This window comes from Dreissena polymorpha, chromosome 5 (assembly GCF_020536995.1).
Source record: "Dreissena polymorpha isolate Duluth1 chromosome 5, UMN_Dpol_1.0, whole genome shotgun sequence".
NCBI lineage: Eukaryota > Metazoa > Mollusca > Bivalvia > Myida > Dreissenidae > Dreissena > Dreissena polymorpha.
Genome location: NC_068359.1, coordinates 73,627,058 through 73,648,843, shown reverse-complemented (window position 1 = coordinate 73,648,843; position 21,786 = coordinate 73,627,058). Strand labels below are relative to the sequence as shown.

At 34.7% G+C, this 21,786-nt stretch overlaps 1 protein-coding gene across 4 annotated transcripts in view; it reads right to left on the bottom strand.

The window, feature by feature from the left end:
- Window positions 1-20,498, bottom strand: part of LOC127881929 (period circadian protein homolog 2-like) — a 45,444-nt gene extending 24,946 nt beyond the window's left edge. For 2 of the 4 annotated variants that reach the window (XM_052430154.1, XM_052430155.1), the window contains exons 1-8: window positions 20,387-20,498; window positions 18,093-18,204; window positions 16,732-16,803; window positions 10,251-10,310; window positions 8,051-8,134; window positions 6,876-7,039; window positions 5,835-5,998; window positions 1,978-2,064 (exon numbers count right to left, since the gene is read on the bottom strand). In XM_052430154.1, the coding sequence (XP_052286114.1) occupies window positions 1,978-2,064; window positions 5,835-5,998; window positions 6,876-7,039; window positions 8,051-8,134; window positions 10,251-10,310; window positions 16,732-16,803; window positions 18,093-18,181 (720 nt within the window). In that variant the 5' untranslated portion in view covers window positions 18,182-18,204; window positions 20,387-20,498. The remainder of the gene's footprint in view (window positions 1-1,977; window positions 2,065-5,834; window positions 5,999-6,875; window positions 7,040-8,050; window positions 8,135-10,250; window positions 10,311-16,731; window positions 16,804-18,092; window positions 18,205-20,386) is intronic. The other 2 variants (XM_052430156.1, XM_052430157.1) reach the window with 2 other exon arrangements.
- Window positions 20,499-21,786: the final 1,288 nt, after the last annotated feature.

Here is a 21,786-nt window from a genome sequence, read left to right as displayed (position 1 = left end):
GAGAATGAACATGTCCATAAATATCTTTTATACCACCAAGTTTCAAATATATATGATTTTACAGAAAAATGTAATGCAGTAATTAATTTTATGTTTCCCTTCCGTGTGACCTTGACCTTAAACTTCAATACACGCTTCTTCCTTTCCTTCCAATTAACTATCAATATAAGAAAATGTGCATGACGGTATACCTAAGTGTTCTCTAAATATCATGCATAAGCCAAATGGTCTATAGATCAACCATCCAATTGAGAGACATATTTGCCAAGCAATATACCTTGATTCTTCAAAGTCGGCATAACTTGTCCACATGTAATATTCTATCCGTAACCATATAATACAGTACACATTAAATGGAAACTAATTAAAGAGAAGAAGGTATTCACTAATGTCTAAAATAGCACAATTCACAAGTTATACAATATATTAACACAATTAATATTAACTGTAATCAAATAAAAAGAGATGAAATCCATGCATGCCTGAAAATAAAATGTCTTAAGTAATAAATTATATTATAATATTAAAATCAATAAATGAAATTATAACCGATAAGTTACAAAAATAAAAAATAGGTGTAAAACTTAAGAACTATTGCAAATAAGAGTAAACATTTATGGAAAACATAACTCATGCTAATGTTTCCAATTTTTTCCAACTTCCTGCCTTAATTATTTAGATCAGTTACTACTTTTGTAATGAAGTACATTGTACAGTTTATCCATGAATTATACACAAAATGGGCTTGTGATGTCCTCTTTAGATAACAATAGAAAGACAAAAGTTAGAAATCAGTGCAGAAGCTGTTCATAAGGTACCAGCAGACTTTGAGTGATTTGGCTGTTCATGAACATGAACATTTATTCTTGGGTCTGACCTAGTCATTGTAAGATGATGCTAACAGCAAAGCAATTAATAAAATGATATGATAAAATATGAAATGTATAAATAAATGCCCAAGCAATAAAAATTTATTATGCAACTATTTACAACATTTATAAACTGGACCAGAAATAAATAAGAAAAAAAATTACAAATTTACAGTACAAAACTGTTGACATACCTTAAAATCTCTCTCAGACTGTAAATTAAATGGCTAATGCAAACGTTTAGTATGGAATCCCTTTAAAATGTAACATCAATGTAACAATTATTGATATAATGCATACGGTAGAGAACAGATAACACAACATTTGTTAACCATGGCCACACCACATTTGGTAACCATGGCTCACAACACATTTGGTAACCATGGCTTATGTCACTCTTGGTAACCATGGCTCACACCACCCTTGAACACCTTGGCTCACACCACCTGTGGTAACAATGACTCACACCACACTTGGTAACCATGATTCACACCACATTTGTTAACCATGGCTCACACCACCCTTGGTAACCATGGCTCATGTTACCCTTGGTAACCATGTCTCATACCACACTTGGTAACCATGGCTCACACCATTATTGGTAACCATAGTTATGCCACCCTTGGTAACCATGGCTAACAACAGACTTGGTAAACATGACTTACACCCCACTCGGTAACCATGACTCACATCACACTTGGTAACCATGGCTCACACCACACTTGGTAACCATTGCTCACAACACACTTGGTAACAATGGCTCACAACATACTTGGTAACCATTGCTCACAACACACATGTTAACCATTGCTCACACCAAACTTGGTAATCATGCATCACACCAAATTAGGTAACCATGGCTCACATCACATCAGGTAGCCATGGCTCGCTTCTGTTGTTATATATATATATATATATAAAATTGTTCATTGTTTGCTTTCTGACTGTTTTCAGTATAAGACAGAAAAACAATCCTATAACTGATGCATGTGCAGTGCTGCTACTTCTTTACAATATTATTGCTCTAGAAAAGAAATAAGACACTAAAAACATGGTGATAATAAGTTGGGAGGGTTGTTCCAAAATTTATGAAGGAAATCCAACTTACCCATTGATAGCCGAGCACAGTTTTGAGATTCTGAGAGACGGCCCTCACTACGTTGTCTCTGGCTGTGAGGTATATCAAGATCTCATCCTGAAAATCAACAAGTCACCAATCAATTGAATGTATGGTAAAAAATAACAATGCAGTAAAATACAAACAAGAGGGCCTGAAAGGCCCAAAGTCGCTCACCTGAGATAACAAGATATTATTGGGACAAATCTTCTGACCAAGTTTCATGAAGATTGGACAATAAATGTGGCCTCTAGAGTGTTAACAAGATATTACTATAGCCATATAAGGAAAAATGCCCCGCCCCTTGGCAGCCATGTTTTTCAAGCAAAGGTTACCATTTTTGAACTCATCCAAGATATCAGTGGGACAAATCTTCTGAGCAAGTTTAATGAAGATTGGAAAATAAATGTGGCCTCTAGAGTGTTAACAAGGTTTTACTATAGCCATATAAGGAAAAATGCCCCGCCCCCTGGCGGCCATGTTTTTCAACCAACTGGCATCATTTTCGAACTCATCCAAGATATTATTGGGATGAATCTTCTGACCAAGTGTTATGAAGATCAGACAATAAATATTACCTCTAGAGTGTTAACAAGATTTTACTATAGCCATATATAGCCATATAAGGAAAAATGACCGGCCCCTTAGCAGCCATGTTTTTCAAGCAAACGTAACCATTTTCGAACTCATCCAAGATATCATTGAAACGAATCTTCTGACCAAATTTCATGAAGATTGGACAATAAATGTGGCCTCTAGAGAGTTAACAAGGCAAATGTTGACGCAGCACAACGGACAAAAAGCAATCACAATAGCCCACCATGAGCACGTTGTGCTCAGGTGAGCTAAAAACAAGAGTGCCAAACTGTCACAAGATACACCCGTTTGGTTTTGGACACCATGCTCAATACTTGAAAGGCATTAAGTGACCTCGAGACCTAGTTATTGACCCGGCATGACCCATATTTTAACTTGACCTAGATATCATTTAGACGTAACATCTGACTAAATTTGGTGAAGATCAGATGGAAACTACTTCAATAAGAGAGCGGACACCATGCTAAATGCTTGAATTGCACTAAGTGACATCGTGACCTCTTTTTTGACCCGGCATGACCCATAATTAAACTCGACCTACATATCATCTAGACACAACTTCTGACTAAATTAGGTGAAGATCAGATGAAAACTACTTCAATTAGAGAGTGGACACCATGCTAAATGCTTAAAATGCACTAAGTAACCTCGTGACCTCGTTTTTGACCCGGCATGACCCATATTTGAACTTGACCTACATATCATCTAGACACAACTTCTGACCAAATTAGGTGAAGATCGGATGAAAATTACTTCAATTAGAGAGCGGACACCATGCTAAATGCTTAAAATGCACTAAGTAACCTCGTGACCTCGTTTTTGACCCGGCATGACCCATATTTGAACTTGACCTACATATCATCTAGACACATTTTCTGACCAAATTAGGTGAAAATCGGATGAAAATAACTTCAATTAGAGAGCGGACACCATGCTAAATGCTTGAAATATACTAAGTGACCTCATGACCTTGTTTTTGACACTGCATGAACCATATTTGAACTTGACCTACATATCATCTAGACACAACTTCTGACCAAATGAGGTGAAGATCGGATGAAAACTACTTCAATTAGAGAGCGGACACCATGCTTAATGCTTGAAATGCACTAAGTAACCTCGTGACCTCGTTTTTGACCCGGCATGACCCATATTCAAACTTGTTCTACATATCATCTAGACACAACTTCTGACCAAATTAGGTGAAGATCTGATGTAAACTACTTCAATTAGAGAGCGGACACCATGCTAAATGCTTGAAATGCACTAAGTGACCCTGTGACCTAGTTTTTGACCCGGCATGACCCATATTCAAACTTGACCTAGGCAGGGTTCGACACTAAGGCACGTCCGACAGACATTGTCTAGTAAGATCGGTGGTCGAGCTAGTAAAACTGCGGGCTAGCTTGTCCGACTGGTCGTACATGAAAAAATCTATACTGATTCATAGAACTATAACTAACTGCTGTGAAAACCTTTTTTCTTAATGTGTAAAATTACTCTCGTATCCGTTATTTACATCAGAACAAAACTAGCGTATATAAATAAACGCGGAGCATTCACATGATTCATCGCTATTTTTAGACGCAAAGGAGGGATTCCCGCAGAGATTCCTTTTTTCCATTGGTCAAGTTGTTATGAATATTAATGATTTTCTGCAGTGTCGTAAACCTTTACAGCATGTTTTTACGACTTCTATCGAAAATCGGTATCGTCAATATAAAATTTTGGTATAGCAGACGAAAGAATGTAATTAAAGAATGGCATTGTTCAAGTTCGGATTTTCGTCCACAAAATCAGTTAAAAAGAAGAATCCGACGGTAAAACTGACAGGAAACGTAAATATTAAAAAAAAAGAAAACGTCAATTTTATCCGAAATGGAAAATTGAGTTTCCATGGTTTGAACTTGACGAATAAAAGCAAAAACTGTTAACTCTATGCATCAAAATAACTTTCTGGTGTTCACTGATTTTTTACTGAGAAATCCTGATTAAACAGTTACAGGACACAATTGTGTTTATTTTGCTATGTCATGTATGGTCTAGTAGACATCAGATTCGGGCTAGTACATTTTAAGAGGAGCTGGTCCGATGGTCTTGCTGTAAAAAAGTTCATGTCGAACCCTGCTAGATATTGTCTAGACACAACTTCTGACCAAGTTTGGTGAAGATCGGATAAAAACTACTTGAATTAGAGAGCGGACACTGCTTTGGACGCCGCCGGCCCGCCAAGGGTGAAACTATAAAAATGAGCACTTTTTTTATATAATTGATATCCCTGCCAAGTTTCAAAATTTTGTTACAGACAAACTGATTGACGGACTGACAGACTGACGTATAGACAACACAAATTCCCCTGCATTTGGTGGGGGATAAAACACCCAACATATAAATGAAGGGGTGCAATTAAGGGTAGGGAAGCATAATACTCTTCTAGTACATAAAATGGGTCAACCTTGTTTACACCAATATACTGGGGTGTTATTGAGGTGAAGTCTGAGGGGAGAAATTAAAAACATTATGTAGACTGATTTTAACTAGGCAAATTGCATGCATAACGCAATGACAAACCTTAAAAGAGACATTTAAATAAACACCATCTTAAACTTATTAACAATATTTATTTATGAAAACCTTTTTATATTTACTTTTAACATAATATGCAAAGTTACTAGCAGGCTGTTCCGGTTTAATGCTGTTTGCACAAAGCCATTTTCATTTAGCTTCTGGGTGGGAAAGAGATAAGGACCAATTTACCCTGAATGTTAGGGAATCACTTGGAAAAATAAACTGCGTCAGCCTTGCTTGTACCTCAAGAGCACATAAGTTTTTTTCCAAAAGATTAATTCATTTAAAAAAATCGATTTTAAGAATAAATTAATCCAGGTGCACAAATGTGTCCCAATTTATGAACTCATACTCATTAAATTCTTATATCAACTATGATTGAACTGTTCATACCATAGACTTAAATTATGACAGAGTTAAAATATATAGTCAGCTCTCCATTTCCACTCAGAGGCAAAGTGGAAATGGCTACATGTATGTGCAAACAGCATAAAACCAGAACAGCCTGCAGTCTATTCAGGTTTTATGCTGTTTGCTGCTGATCAGTATCTAAGGGTCGGAAACGAAACCTTTCAAACTTGAATCCGGTAAGAAAGGTCTGTAATTAAATTAAACTTTCTAAGGGACAACAAAGGCATCAAAATATGTATCTAAGTGGTTAAGTGTTAAAACAACCAACTTACACTGTGTTTAAGGGCATCACTGATGAGACTCTCATGAGACATGGAGTCATACACGGTTTGCGAGAGAGCGTAGTGGGAGCTGATGGCAGTGTCCGAAGGCTGCTCAGCCTTCTTCTCCGCCGTTTGGCTGGGTTTGAGCGCATCAGCTGATAATTTAGAATTACCTGCAGTTAACAATACAATTACCAGTATTTCATTGAGAAATGTGAAAGCAAAAGCATTACCATGCCCAATGCCCTCTCTTTATTCAATATTGGCTTTGTATAAAAGATGTTATATTAGTAATTGACACTTGTTTTCAAATTAATCTAAATAATTGTATGTTCATGTTAGTGAATAAATTGTATCTTTATATGTGCTGCAAAAATTCAGGAAAAAAAACACTATGTATTCCTATACATTTTCTCCCCTGCCTTTCTGCCCAATCACCAGTTTTTTTACATTTCCCACAGTTTGAGACCTTTCCACTCTTTCTTTAATTGTCTTCTTCTCTACAGCATTTCAATCTATTACCACCAACACAGCCCTAAATCCTTTTCAAATGTTCTCAGTCCCCTTTTAAGGTGCCCCTCCATTCACAATTTAAAAAACTGCCCCTTTATCTTTCAACTTTTCTCTACCTCCCAGTCACCAACATTTTCCTTACTCAGCATTGGTCACACACCCATATCCTTTCCCTCCTTCTGCAGTTTTATTTTCACCATTTTGAGAATAGAGCTAGGGCCGTTTGTGTTTTCAGAAAAACCCCTTTTTGAACTCAAATTGGGATATTGGTGTATATACTGCTAATAATTACTTCCTTATTAAGAATAAGTGTACACTGTTTTCAATATAATATTTGCCAAATGGCTACATATGGAAATAAGGGTTTTGTTTCATTTTATGTAAAACAAGTCATAATCCTGGGTGGGGGGGGGACTTCAAATATACACTTTTGGGGAATGGTGCCAAATCAGTACCAGGACGTGACAAAAAGCACCGTAACCATGATGAGGTTAACAGATTCCTTCAATCAAATAACGAACCCCTGTTCCCACTAACCCTTCATCTTCCTCATGTTGGTGAGCACCTGCTGTAGGGCTGACAAAGTCCCGCCCCGCCCGTCTGGCTGCACCATTGACTTGAGCTCCTTCAGGTACTGCTTCACACGCTCCTTCTTCTCCACCTTGCTCGCACGCTTTTTATCCTTGTGGGCCATGAACGAGCTGCAGCACAGAGACAGGGTTTTCCAGCCATTTTGGGAAAAGGAGTTTGGTCAGATTGGGATTTTTATTGACACAATAGACAAAATTGGGAATTTTTTATCAACAAATATTGACACATCAGGCCTTTTCCTGGCCATTTTGGGAAAAAATAGGAAAAAATGCAAATTGAGTTTGGGATCGGGTCCATTTTATGGCCTTATTTAAATAGCAGAAAAAAGCTGGTACTGCGCAGGCGAATCTGCATGACACTTTTCACACATGCCTAGGTTTGGCAGAATGAGGATCCATTTTGTAAAACAAGGGCTGTTTGTAAAACATGCATGCCCCCCATATGGGCTGTCAGTTGAAGTGGCAGCCATGGTGTGAATACGTTTTTTGGCACTGTGACCTTTGACCTAGTGACCTGAAAATCAATAGGGGTTATCTGCAAGTCATGATCAATGTACCAATGAAGTTTCATGATCCTAGGCGTAAGCTTTCTTGAGTTATCATCCGGAAACCATTTTACTGTGTCAAGTCACCTTGACCTTTGACCTTGTGACCTGAAAATCAATAGGGGTCATCTGCGAGTCATGATCAATGTACCTATGAAGTTTCATGATCCTAAGCGTAAGCGTTCTTGAGTTATCATCCGGAAACCATTTTACTATTTCGGGTCACCGTGACCTTGACCTTTGACCTAGTGACCTGAAAATCAATAGGGGTCATATGCGAGTCATGATCAATGTACCTATGAAGTTTCATGATATTAGGCATAAGCGTTCTTGAGTTATCATCCAGAAACCATTTTACTATTTCGGGTCACATTGACCTTGACCTTTGACCTAGTGACCTCAAAATCAATAGGGGTCATCTGCGAGTCATAGGCCTAAGCGTTCTTGAGTTATCATCCGGAAACCATCTGGTGGACGGACATACCGACCAACATGAGCAAAACAATAGACACCCTCTTCTACGAAGGGGGGGCATAATAAGATTACAGACCCTGAATACTAGCCAGCATGTACTTACCTACAGCCGCTGGTTGATGGCGTGTTATCTTCCTGTGTCTCCGCACCACTGCAGGACATGGTGAAGTTACTGTAGGTCATAAAACTGAAAAGGAAACAACAACATTCTGATTTTGATAAATTTAAAACATACATGGTTTACATCTTATCCTAGTGCAGGGGTTTTATGAAAAACTTGGATGAGAGTAGATTACCATATTTTAATCAGAATTAGTTAGTGCAGGGGTTTCATGAAAAACTTGGATGAGAGAAGATTACCATATATTAATCAGAATTAGTAAGTGCAGGGGTTTCATGAAAAACTTGGATGAGAGAAGATTACCATATTTTAATCAGAGTTAAAATTACCAGGCTAATTTTTGTAGATTTAGTCATAACAACTTTTCAAAGAAAGTGTCCACAATTATTTGATATAAAACATTACACGTGCTTTCAGTCAACTGATAGCATTACCACAAAGACACATTCAATGTTGTTTAAACTAAGCACAACATCACAGCTCAATAACTCCATCTTAATTAAAGGTATTCAGCATTCTATTTTTTGTAACAATGACCTTGACTCAACAATCCCCAAATTTAATCACATCTTGGATCTGCATGAAAGCTACCTATGAACAAAATTAACCCTTTCACACTCAGAAGCAAAGTCAAAATTGCTATGTGCAAACAGTATAAATCCAGAAAAGCCTGCAAGTTACTTGCAGTCTGTCCAGGTTAAATGCTGTTTGCTGCTCATCAGTAGCTAATGGTTGGCAATGAAGTCTTTAAAATTTGAATCTAGGAAGAAAAGTCTTTAATTAAATGTAACTTTCTGTGGGACTACAAATGCATCAAAATAAGTATAAATGTGGTAAGGGTTAAAGCACCATACCCCCATCTAAACAGTTTTTGAACATAAACTATTTTCCTATTTATATCAGTAACAGTGACCTTTACACCACTTGCCAATAAAGCTATCTTTCACTGTAACCTACCAAAAGAAACAATTTCAGCACCATATCTGTATCATTTATTTAAAATCAAAGCTGAAGGCCATAATGATAAACATATCAGTGTGTTTTTTTCGTTAAAAATTGGATCCGGTATTTGGCCCCATTTCCAATGGAAAAAAGTATATATTTTTCCCAAATGAGACCTAACAATTCCGAATTGAAGGATTTCAACAAAAAAAATCTTTTTTGTAGATTTCAATATTTTGTTCATCGCCCATCCAGCCACTTAAGTTCAACATAATACTGAAAACACTATTTTAAATTAAAAACATTTTTGATCAAAACAGCCAAAACACTTATTTTCCCAATTTTAGTCAAAACGTCGCAAATTTTCCCAATTCAAAGAGACCCGGTCCCATTCCCAAAATGGTGAATAAAACACTGCATATTTGTATAAACTGGTGCAGGAGTATTGTAATAATATTTCATTGAATTTGTCACTACTACATTTTGCAGTTTTTTTTACAACAGTTAATGGCCAACTTTTCCCAAGCCCATGTTATGAGAAGTTTCATCTGAATGTTGTGCATTCACTCTGATCAACAGCAAACATGGCTTTTTGTCTTGATTTGGGGAAAGGGTCTGGGGGGGGGGGGAAATTATCGAAAAAAATGAGAAAGGGGAGAAATCCCATAGTAAGCTTGACATTTGGGGAAATTTTCATCCTTTTTAAGAAATTCTCTTTGTGGAAGGGGGGGGGGGGGGGGGCGGTGGGCCTAAATATATCTGGCATTTCTAGGTAGCAAACCTTGATGAACATGACTGTATAATGACCAAGAAACAAGAAAACTGTCCGATCAACTCTATGTTTCTATGACTGGATACGACAGTTTCTTGTATATCAAAAACTATGTTACCTAGTGATTTTTTTCGTTCAAATTTTGGTCTGGTAGTGGAAACCAATCCCAATGGGGCAAAAAAAAATTAATATTTTTTCCAAATGGGACTTAAAAATATTAAAGGCTTCCAATGAAAAAAAAGATATATATTATCTGTTTAAGTCTAAACAATTTTTAAATTTCTTATCAAGTTCTATAAGTTAAACCTTAGTTAATGTAACATTGAAATCACATTTATTCTCCATTCAACAAGTAATTGTTAGCAAAAAAACACAAACTAATTTCCCAATTTTAGGATGCAATTTTTTTCCCAACCCAAAGAGACCCGGCCCAATTCCAAAAATGCTGAAAAAAAACACGCTGGTTACCTTGACAACGAACTGCTGTCATGCCTTTCCCCACTCTCCCCTTCACTGCTTAGGACCTTCCTGAAAATAGGAAGCAACACATTTAACATTATTAAACTGCTTCTGCACCACACAACTGTATCTGTGACACTAATTGTTAGCACATACAGCCTTGATGCGTTCAACACTTTTATTTGAGCGCATACAGCCGTGTTGTGTTCAACACTGTTATTTGAGCACATACAGCCTTTTGGCGTTCAACACTCTTATTTGAGCACATACAGCTGTGTTGCACTCAACACTCTTATTTAAGCACATACAGCCTTGTTGGGTTCAACACTCTGATTTAAGCACATACAGCTTTGTTGCGTTCAGCACTCTTAATTGAGCACATACAGCCTTGTTGCATTCAACACTCAATGTATGAAGCCATTGATGCCTCTTTATCTACTATTTTCAGGTAATTAAAAAAAATATACATTTTTGTTTTCATCTCAAGTTCTGAGAGATTTATGCTGTAGCAGCAGGTGGCAGATGAGCTCCTAAAGGCAAAGAACTCCCAGTAGTTCTACATGTGTACATCAGGAAATATAACTACACAATGTTCCATAGTGTTCATCAATCATGTATCACAGAAACTGTTCACTTAACTAGGGATTTTGACAGACAAATAATGGCAAGTAGGGGTCAAAAAAGGTCCAGGAGCGGGGCCTTAAAAAAACATAAAAACGAGATGTGCATGTCTGTATTGCAACAATTTTGTCAATCTATCATTGTTACCTCATGTGGATACAATTTTGTCTTTGTTACAAATTTGAAAACAAGCAATGTGTTTGAGAAACACTATGTCCCCATATATTTGACCTTTGACCTTGAAGAATGACTTTGACCTTGACCTGTAATTCACCGCTCAAAATGTGGAGCTCCATGAGATACACATGCATGCCAAATATCAAGTTGCTATCTTCAATATTGCAAAAAGTGTACATGAAATGAGCGATTTGGACACATATATTTGACGTTTGACCTTGAAGGATGACCTTGACCTTAACTTTTCACCACTCAAAATGTGCAGCCCCATGAGATACACATGCATGCCAAATATGAAGTTGCTATCTTAAATATTGCAAAAGTTATGGCCAATGTTAAAGTTGGGGCAAACAAACACACAAACCAACCAACAGACAGGGCAAAAACAATATGTCCACTATAGTGGTGGGGGACATAAAAAGATGGAACATGAATTGGTTATTATCAAAAACTAAGTTATGGACATTTTAAGTATTCTTCAGACCAATAAGGCAATATCATCAAAGTATGATTGTTACATGTACTTGATACACATTTATACCAGATAAAATTATTTGTTAAAAGATGGAATATGAATTGTGTACATGTGTAACTAGATCTTGCTTTATGCTTTACTGTGATATGCCTCTTTAATTATTAGTAACATCTATACAAGACATATACACCTTGTCTACCAATAGGGTCACATTTACCAACACTGTCATTTTGATATCATATGTGATATACTGACCTCTGACTATACACTCAATTATTACAGTAATAATGACTTTGATATAATAAAACTACATTTCCTAGCTGACTAAGTGAATAACATAAATGGTTTCTTAGAAGGAAATGCATTTTGAAGTAAATGCTATTTTATTTAAATTCCAAAAAAAATACACAAACAAAACAGGGCAAATGAAATTTATCTATTAATTCATTATCATTTTTTTGTGTCATATACAAGATTTAAGAGATAACAGTTAAAAAAAATTCATCTCATAACATCAAAAATAGGACAAATGGTTCATGAAAAACAGTTGTGCATTGATATCCATACATGCAAAGTTGTTGAATTGATTTCCTCCGCCAAATAAACTTTGCTTATGGATAGGTGCAAATCCCTTGACTTACAGTATAATCATTAAGTGTAGCCTAGGGTAATAATTAATAGGTAATAATTAAGTGTAGGGTAATTGTTTCAATGAATTGCAATTCTCCTCATTGATATATATCTACACACCCATGATGTAAAAATCTTGTAGCCTATCAGAGATATAGATCTGAAAAAATTCATAATCCAAAAACAAAACAAAGGGCAATAACTCTTAAAGACAGTGTAGTGTTCTGGTTCTTGTGCATGACACTTATCATTAATATCAATACACCCATCAAGTTTCATGACGAAATCTTGCATAGTATCTGAGATATAGCTCTGAAACAAGAGATATGTTTGTCAGAAACACAATGCCCCCTACTGCGCCGCTTTGATTTATTTATTAAAGTTTTTTGTTATATCCCTTTAAAAAATATTAATTCCCATGTAAAAATGATCTGTACCTGAAAAATGATAAATAGAAATTATCTCCTTTTAAAGCTTGTTACTTCCCTTGGATTTGTTTTTTTTAACCTTTGACCTTGAAGGATGACCTTGACCTGTCACCACTTAAAATGTGCAGCTCCATGAGATACACATGCATGCCAAATATCAAGTTGCTATCTTGAATATTGCAAAAGTTATGGCAAATGTTTAAGTTTTCGGACAGACGGACAGACAGTTCAAATGCTATATGCCACCCTACCCGGGGCATACAAATTCCTCATACAAACTAGAGTGTTAACACGATTTTAATATAGCCATATATAGCCATATAAGGAAAAATGTCCCGTCCCATGGCAGCCATGTTTTTCAAGCAAACGTAGCCATTATTGAACTCATCCAAGATATCATTGAGACCAATCTGCTGACCAAATTTCATGAAGATCGGACAATAAATGTGGCCTCTAGAGAGTTAACAAGGCAAATGTTGACGCCGCACAATGGACGACGGACAAAAAGAGATCACAAAAGCTCACCATGCCATGAGCACGTTGTGCTCAGCTGAGTTAAAAACCAAAGGGCAATTACTCTTATTAAAGAAAGTTTAGCGTTATGGTTCTTGTTCATGACACTTCTTCTCATTTATTATAATCTTTACACCTATGAAGTTTCATGTTGATTTCTTATAATATAGTTTCTGAGATAAACCTGGCAAGAAAAGAACAAGTTAAAACTACCCTTGGCAGATAAGATCTATAAATATTGATGGAAGGGTGACCATTAACCCTTTCCCACAGAAGCAAAGTGAAAATGGCTACGTGCAAACAGCATAAAACCAGATCAACCTGTGAGTAAGTCGCAGTCTGTTTAGGTTTTATTCTGCTTACTGCTAATTAATAACGAAGGGTTGGAAATGAAGCCTTTAAAACTTGAATTTACTAAGAAAGGTATTTAATTTAAGTTAATTTTCTATTTGACAACAAATGCTTCAAAATACGTACCTACATGTAAGTGGTAAAGGGTTAAATTAAAGATCATTAAGGTCTGCAGCATACATGTACAAATTCTGTACACGTTACATGGAACATTTATGTATAACTATCGTGTATATACGTTATCAATCTACATGTATACAGTCTGTAACAAGAACTTCATCACAACATATAAGCAGCAACTTAAAATCATTGTCATTAAACCAATGTTACAAGCATTAAATCTGAAAAAGAAAATAACACTTAAATTTAGTCAATGAGAATTATTATTGCAAGAAACACTGTTAACATTATAAACCTTTAACCCTTTGCATGCTGGGAAATTTGTCGTCTGCTAAAATGTCGTCTGCTGAATTTCTAAAATAAGCATTTTCTTCATTTTATTTCAAAGAATACTATCAGAATAGCAAACAGTTTGGATCCTGATGAGACGCCACGTTCTGTGGATCCAAACTGTTTGCAAAGGCCTTCAAAATTCGGTTCCCGCACTGAAAGGGTTAAAGCTGCAAAATAGAAATTCACTTGCATAAAATAAATGGAAAATTACCTGAAAGAAAAAGGGTCACTATAGCTTATCCTTTCATTCAGACTATAAAAACACTGTGCCTATATTATAAATTCAGTATTAATTAAACCAACAAGAAAACCGGTCACAATAATTAATTAAATGGTAATTTGGCATGCAAGAAATTATGTAACGAGTATAAAAATCAATCCAAATAAGAAATGTCATTGATAATTCCATGATTGATAACTTAACCAGCAAGAAACAGTGTCAGTAAGATGAAATCAATTGTAAATAAAATACTAGAGACAAAAAATTGATAATGCAACTTCCATTTCATTGACAGGCATTAAACACAAAAAGAGCATGTGACTAGGTCAATTACGATTTAATCCAAAATGGTTTTGTCTACATTTGTGTATATTCAAAGAAAAAACATAACCATTTTTTTTGGCTCACAGAAAGTTTAAGACACAGGGGTGGGGGGATATTGGTTAACTGTTTCTAATTAAATATATCAGAGCAACATGTACGACGCGAAATTTTAGCAACATTTATGTGCAATAATATAGAACTGCGGCTTTGAGGAAATATCTTCCATAAAGTAAAAATACTTAATGCAATTCTGAAGACTGCTTTGCCCCTGGTGGTCCTGATTTGTTATAAAGCATATTAAGAAATTTAGTAGAAGGTACCCCGAGATGATTTCTGTGAAAACAATTTTCAATTCCAACAATAAGTATCTGACAAGAATATTTTCTTTTTGTTTTTAAAGCAGGTATATACGATCTTGTCAAATATTTATTGATATAAAATGTGTCAAAAACTTATTATACATATATTTCAATATAAACTCAAATAAAAGTTAAGAAAAACATGTGTCGAAAAATGCTAAATAAGCCAAATATTTAATTCTGAAATCGAAAAAGGCTGTACAGCCGAATTCGCCAGCATGTATATCATGCATGTACGATGTGAATCTAAATTTAGTTTAACGGTTCATTTGAAATTCCTGAAGCGATATTGATTCATACGACACAAGAACACTTACTAAAAAGACAAATGCATCGGTTATTGTAGGAAAATATGTACGAATTATCTTCGCCACAATCGGCTCGGGATGCTAATTTGTATTTGCTGCATTTTATGAAATTCGTCTTAAATGTTTCATTTTTCTTGCATATTGTGTGTTATTATAACATATTTGTATCAATATTTGACAAGAATATTTTCTTTTTCTAAAGAGATTTCTTTGGATTAATGAAACTTGGAAACAGACCATCTCAGTAACATTCAAGCTTTAATACAATCAGATCATTATAGATAAAAAATATTTGAAGCCAAATGTTGGCACAATAACTGGTAACTACTGCATTACTCTTATAAACTTTGTCCTCAGGTGATCTTGCAACATCTTTCTGAATAATTATCATGTAAAAAACTGTCAAAACGAGATAGGTCACAAGACAACATGGGTGGTATAGTTTAGGTTGTGTGGCAACGCATGCACTAAATGACAAGGAAATCATTCCACAAACATTTCAAGATCCAACAGATTTTGTTCAAATTGAAATTAATACTGCTTTGTTAATATTTGAAAGGTAACATTCCAATGAAATAAGTGTTTGCTAATGTAACCAAACTTTTCTTCTTTTTTTTTTCCTTTTTTTTGCAGACTCATTTTTTTATGGTTTTCTATTTGTTACTCACTTTAATGCAAGGAAATGTCCAGCAAGGGACATGTAACAAACCTTGTGATAGGTTTTAAAATTTAATTTTTCCTTATTAAGATAGGACACTTTGCTTTTAATCCATAAATAAACAAGAGATGTGTTTGTCAGAAACACAATGCCCCCTAATGTGCCGCTTTTTTTGTTGACCTTTGACCTTGAAGGATGACCTTGACCTTTCACCACTCAAAATGTGCGGCTCCATGAGATACACACGCATGCCAAATATCAAGTTGCTATGTTCAATACATGTATTTCAAAAGTTATTGCAAAACTTTACTGTAAGGTTAAAGTTTTGGTGACAGAATGACAGAATGATGCAATGACAGACAGAAAGAAAGACAGGCCAAAAACAATATACCGCCGATCTATCAATGGGGCATAAAAATACAAGTATACGGAGTGTAAATGTTCATTCTGGATTAAGTTCAGTTTTAGGTGTAACTGAATAAAACAAAATTAATTATGATATTTATAACTTCAGTTTTGGATGTACATGTATACTGCATGATGAAAATAAATTTTTCTCAGATTTTGGTACCAACAAATTTTTGTGTATTCTGGTTAACAATTAAGAATTAGCACAAACATACAACTAGCAATGCCCTAAAATTATTTTACACATGTTCTCATACAAAATACAAAACAACTAGACCATCAAATTGCTTCATCAAGATTTTAAATTTGTACTAGGCAAAAACAACAGCTATTGACAACATGATTCATTTGAATCCATATTTTCTCTCACAGCCACCATAGATTTGAATACCTAATTCCTCTATCCTAACTTAACATTTTCCATCGTTTGTTTGCTATATGAAAATGTTTTCCAGATTTTTTTCATTACCTTTTTTAAAAATAACAATGCCTTATTTTAAGCTACGTTTAATAAGAGATCGAAATGCAATAAATGCAGTTTACTCTGTTTACAATCTATCTGTACCTTTTCTTGTTGCTAGACCGATTATCATCGGAATCCCAGCTTTGAAATCGGGGTTTCCTTTCACGACACCTTCTAAAAACAACGTATGTATATTTTGTATGTATTAAACAACTGTTGTATATGTTGCAACATATACAAACACTATAATTCTTTATCATGTACTTAACAACCTCTCAAGTACATCACTTAATTGGAAACTTTAAACTCCAAAGAGTCGAAAAACAATTATATCGCCACATTATAATACAATAGACTCACTGTTTGCATCATAATAAAGGTTTTGCCAATAAATACCTCTTTCACATAATCACTTTAAGCAACAAGAAAAAAAGGACACACATATGTGCATGCAATCATGAGTACATTTTACATGCAAGAAACAAATCTTTGCACGATACGAGGAAGGGAAAACAATTCTGTAAAGGATATTGTCCGAAATGGACCATAAATGAATTATGATTTTGCTTCATGACAATATCCCAGAACGAAGTTTCATTAACACTTTTAATGTGTCAAGACACTTAAAAGAGCAGCGAAGCACTTTGTTACATACCTGACTACATGTAATACCCCAGCAAAGTTTTGTCACGGACAATAACAATTATATTATAAGGAATCCCTGGAACACCACTGATGAAACAAGTTCATGAAAAGTTCATCAACTCACAACCTTGGTTCAAGAAATGATCCACAAACTCAAATTCATGAACTCTTGTGACTTCATAGCCTGATTTTAGTCAAAACAAATTTTCCTATTCCAAAAGGCCCTGTCTAAATTCCCAAAATGATGAAAAAACACTGTAGAAGGATTTCACAAACTAAAACATTTTAAGTGCACTGACCGCTGAACAAGCAAACTTATCAACAGAGTTACTCCAATATACATCATCGAGTCATCAGGAAGAATACATGAAATTCAAAGAAATAACAAAATAACTCCTTTTCTGCAATTAAGCCAAAACAAAATGTAATGATCCTTGACCTTGAAATACGACCTAAAAGTTTCATCAAGGACCTTGATAGTTGCATGTGATTTATTCTCTTGTCATTAGAAAGAATAATTATAAATCCAACTTTCAATCCTCCAAAGCAAGGCCTTTACAGAACGAAAAGCAATCTGGACAGACAGAAAGCCCTATCAACATTTAGTGATGTACAGCGCAAATACTTTTACGTGCCTACTTAGTGGACATGCGATCATATAAGAAATCCTGACCAACTCAATAAAATATTTGAAGATCGGGGCTTTTTCAAGGTATGTATGAGTATGAAACCTGAAATGAAAAATATTAATTTGCCAAAACAGAAGAAAAACAACGGGAAAAGCGATTAAAAGGGCCAAGAAGAGTTTCAAGACTTACGGATCCGAGAGGTCGACAGTTTGGCCGGCAGAGGGCGCTCTAGCTGCAGACTTCTCATCTGGGGGCGCATGCATGGTCTGTGAATCCATGTGTTCTCTAAGTCAACAACTAGCTGCAACGGTCAAGAACACAAAAGAACATATTAACAATTTATATAATACAATTTAATTTAATTAAAGCATTCAATTAACTTAACAAACATGTATAATTTAATTCACAACTAATATCTTTTTGAATTTTGTGTTATTTTTTAACTTTAAAGTGGTAAAAGCTGGAGATTAATCGTCTGCTTAAAAAAAAAAATTGTTAAAAGTTTTGACCAAAATTTCCCCCATTCTCAATCTATATTTTCCTCAAACTGACTGCCTAAAATCAAACTAAAAGGCGTCCACCAATTTGTTTTAATAAATTGCAACATTCAGTGTATTACCCCAAAAAGCTCACTTGAGTTTTAGCAAATACAATGTTAACAAGCAAATTTGTTGAATTGATATCCCCTGCTAAACTAATTATGTTTATTGGTGGGTGCAAATCTCTTGATATACAGATTAATCTTAAAAATAATTATGCGCAGGGTGTTTTTATTTCTTGAATTTCTCTTCATTGATATCTATTTATCAAGAAAGTTTCATGTTGAAATCTAGTGGCGTATCTGAAACCTTGAAAAGTTAACAAAGGGCAATAACTCTTAGTTAAGAAAGTGTAGGTTTATGGTTCTTGTGCATGGCACTTTTTCCTATTGATTTCAATACACCAATGAAGTTTCTTGTTGCAATTTTGTATTGTATCTAAGATATAGCCTGAACAGTTACATCATACAAAAACAAAAAAGGGCAATCAATCTTTTTAAGAAAGTGAAAGGTTATGGTTCTTGGGCATGGCACTTATCATCATTAATATCAATACACCCATGAAATTTAATGTTGAAGTGTTGCAAAACAGGAGCCAAGAACAACACGGGATGCTTTTCTCATCAAATAAATGCATTCGGTGAAATTTAATAGTGACAATTTTGTTTAAATGCCAGTGTTTTTTTTTCACAAATTGGGGAATGGTGGCGGGGCCCGTCCAAAGGGGAAAAACGCGTCGTATTTTAGGAAAAGGGGAAAATTAAAAATTCACTCTTTTATATGTTAAGAAATTTATTATATGAATACACATGTATGTATGAATGTTATATTCACAGCTGAATTTCTCTGTCCTTTTTCTAAAATATATCCTAATGATTTTTTCAACATTAGTTTCAGACAGTTTAGCCTTCATGCACACTCTCAGTTTTCCTAGCCATTTTGAGTCTAATTGGGACTTTCTAATCGATAAAATGGCAAATTTGAGCATTTTTTAATCAATAAAATGGACCAAATTGGAATGTTTTTATCATCAAATATTGACACAATATGTGCAGATACATCAGGCCTTTCCTGGCCATTTTGGGAAAAGCATGAAATTCATATGAAAAGTACACTGATTCGGGAAATACTATTATTTAATGTAACTCTTTATAATAATTCAAAATCATATTATATTATAAGTTTGTAATATACTTTGTAAGTTGTTATGAAATAAATATTTATTATTAGAAAGTTCTTAAAAAAAAATAAAATAATTTTTTTTTAAATTCTTGAGGGGATTTTTTTCTACAAAATCGGGGAAAAATATATACTCTTTTTTAGGGGAATGGGGCCGAATATCGGCCCCGAAATTGCCATAAAAAAACACTAGTGCAGCTTCATGAGATACACATGCATGCCGAATATCAAGTTGCTATCTTCAATATTGCAAAAGTTATGGCCAACGTTAGTGTTTTTTTTCGTACGGACGGACAGATGGACAGACTGACATACTAACTGACGGACAGTTCAACTGCTATATGCCACCCTACCGGAGGCATAAAAAGAAAATACTGTCTTTAAACACCAATACATTCATCCACTAGAATAACTATGCATGATAGATAAACGAAACAAACACCATAAGTCAACAATACAATATGCATGTATCACCAGGCCTTCTTGAATGTCACATGGCAAGAAATGTGGACTTATTATAGAAGAAGGAAAGCTGTGCGCTTGCACGCCCGCAAGTACCGGGATCACAATCAGCCTCGCCTCTTTTGCATTTTATGCTTAACTCTTGCATTTGTGTGAAGCATCACACAAAGTATGCAAGCATTATCAATGCCGAAACTAAAGCCAGTCAATGGTTTTTAAGTTAAGTTACAGAATGAATGCATATTCAAGACCCTATCAAAGAGTCTAGATAACACGTACGCTATTTAATTGGACGAAACTTACCTTTCGACATCAATTAAAGTCTCAACGGTTTATATTAATCTTTAAACAGCACAGAAAACTAAATCGAGTTCATGCTTGGTTTGTCTAATTGACATTTGTTTACTACTATTTTAATAGGTAGGTACGTCATTAAATGTAGAATTGCAATTCGTAAATTTGGACGAAAATAGTATTTTTATATAAATTATGTTAACAATTTAATTTAAAGCACAAAAATAACAACTATTATAAATATTATAAATAACAATAATGTCAATCATCATCATCGTCATCATCATCATATAATTACCAAAGACCTATAGAATACATGTATTCAGGGACCTATACAAACAAGTATAGGTCCCTGATGTATTTTAATAGGTCTTTGTACATCATCATCATGCAGCTAAATAATTCTAGTTATATTAATGATGGTAATACTTAAAATACTACTACCACTACTACTACTACTACTACTACTACTACTACTACTACTACTACTACTACTACTAATACTAATACTAATAATAATAATTTTAATAATAGTAATAGAGCTCATAGTGTAGATCTACTCGGCAACCCAACCTCCATGGCACAGACAGTGAATTCAACCCGGGGAGTTCAAGTTAAATGGGTTTTTAACATGCTATATAACAATAGATGTTTACATGCTATTACAACGCTTTTGAAGTTCGCCAATTCGTTAAAAAATAATAAAACAATAATACAAATATAATATTTTACAATTGCTATCTGTTTTTCAATTATTTTTTAGGGGATATGTTTACATAAAAAACTAATTAAGGGCTTGCTACAAAATATTTTAATAGTAATAAAAATGTTACATTATGCATTACCTCATTCAATGTTATCCGTGTAAACAAAATTAAATTTGAAACGACCAACGATGGTTTAAAGCAAAATACTATTGAAAGCAGTTTCCGATAATATTTTCGTCTAAAATGAAATGCTATAGATGGTTTATTTTCGAGGAATATTCCCTAGCCAATCGGCATATGATATCTAAAAATACGAATCTATTTTAAGATTCACATGGCCAAACATACGACCGTTAATGATCACGTTGAAAACTGTGTGAGCACCTGTAGGGGAGCAGGCGACATCGTGGACACAACATATAAGTTAAACATCAGAGAATTTTGAAAAAAATAAATATGTTAGCGCATCATAAAATAAAGAAACAGTTCATTGTCAAAACCATGCATTCATATCGTCTGAAATTATTAGTTTTAACACATATGGACATATAATGGTTTTCAATACAGTAAGGCTTAGCAGCCATATTAATCTATATCTATCCGAGTAAATTTGTATACATCGGCATTATATTTTCTAACGCTCGATTGGTCATTGTCGGGGGTACTACTTACATGTACCCGGGTACATGTAAGTATACTTAC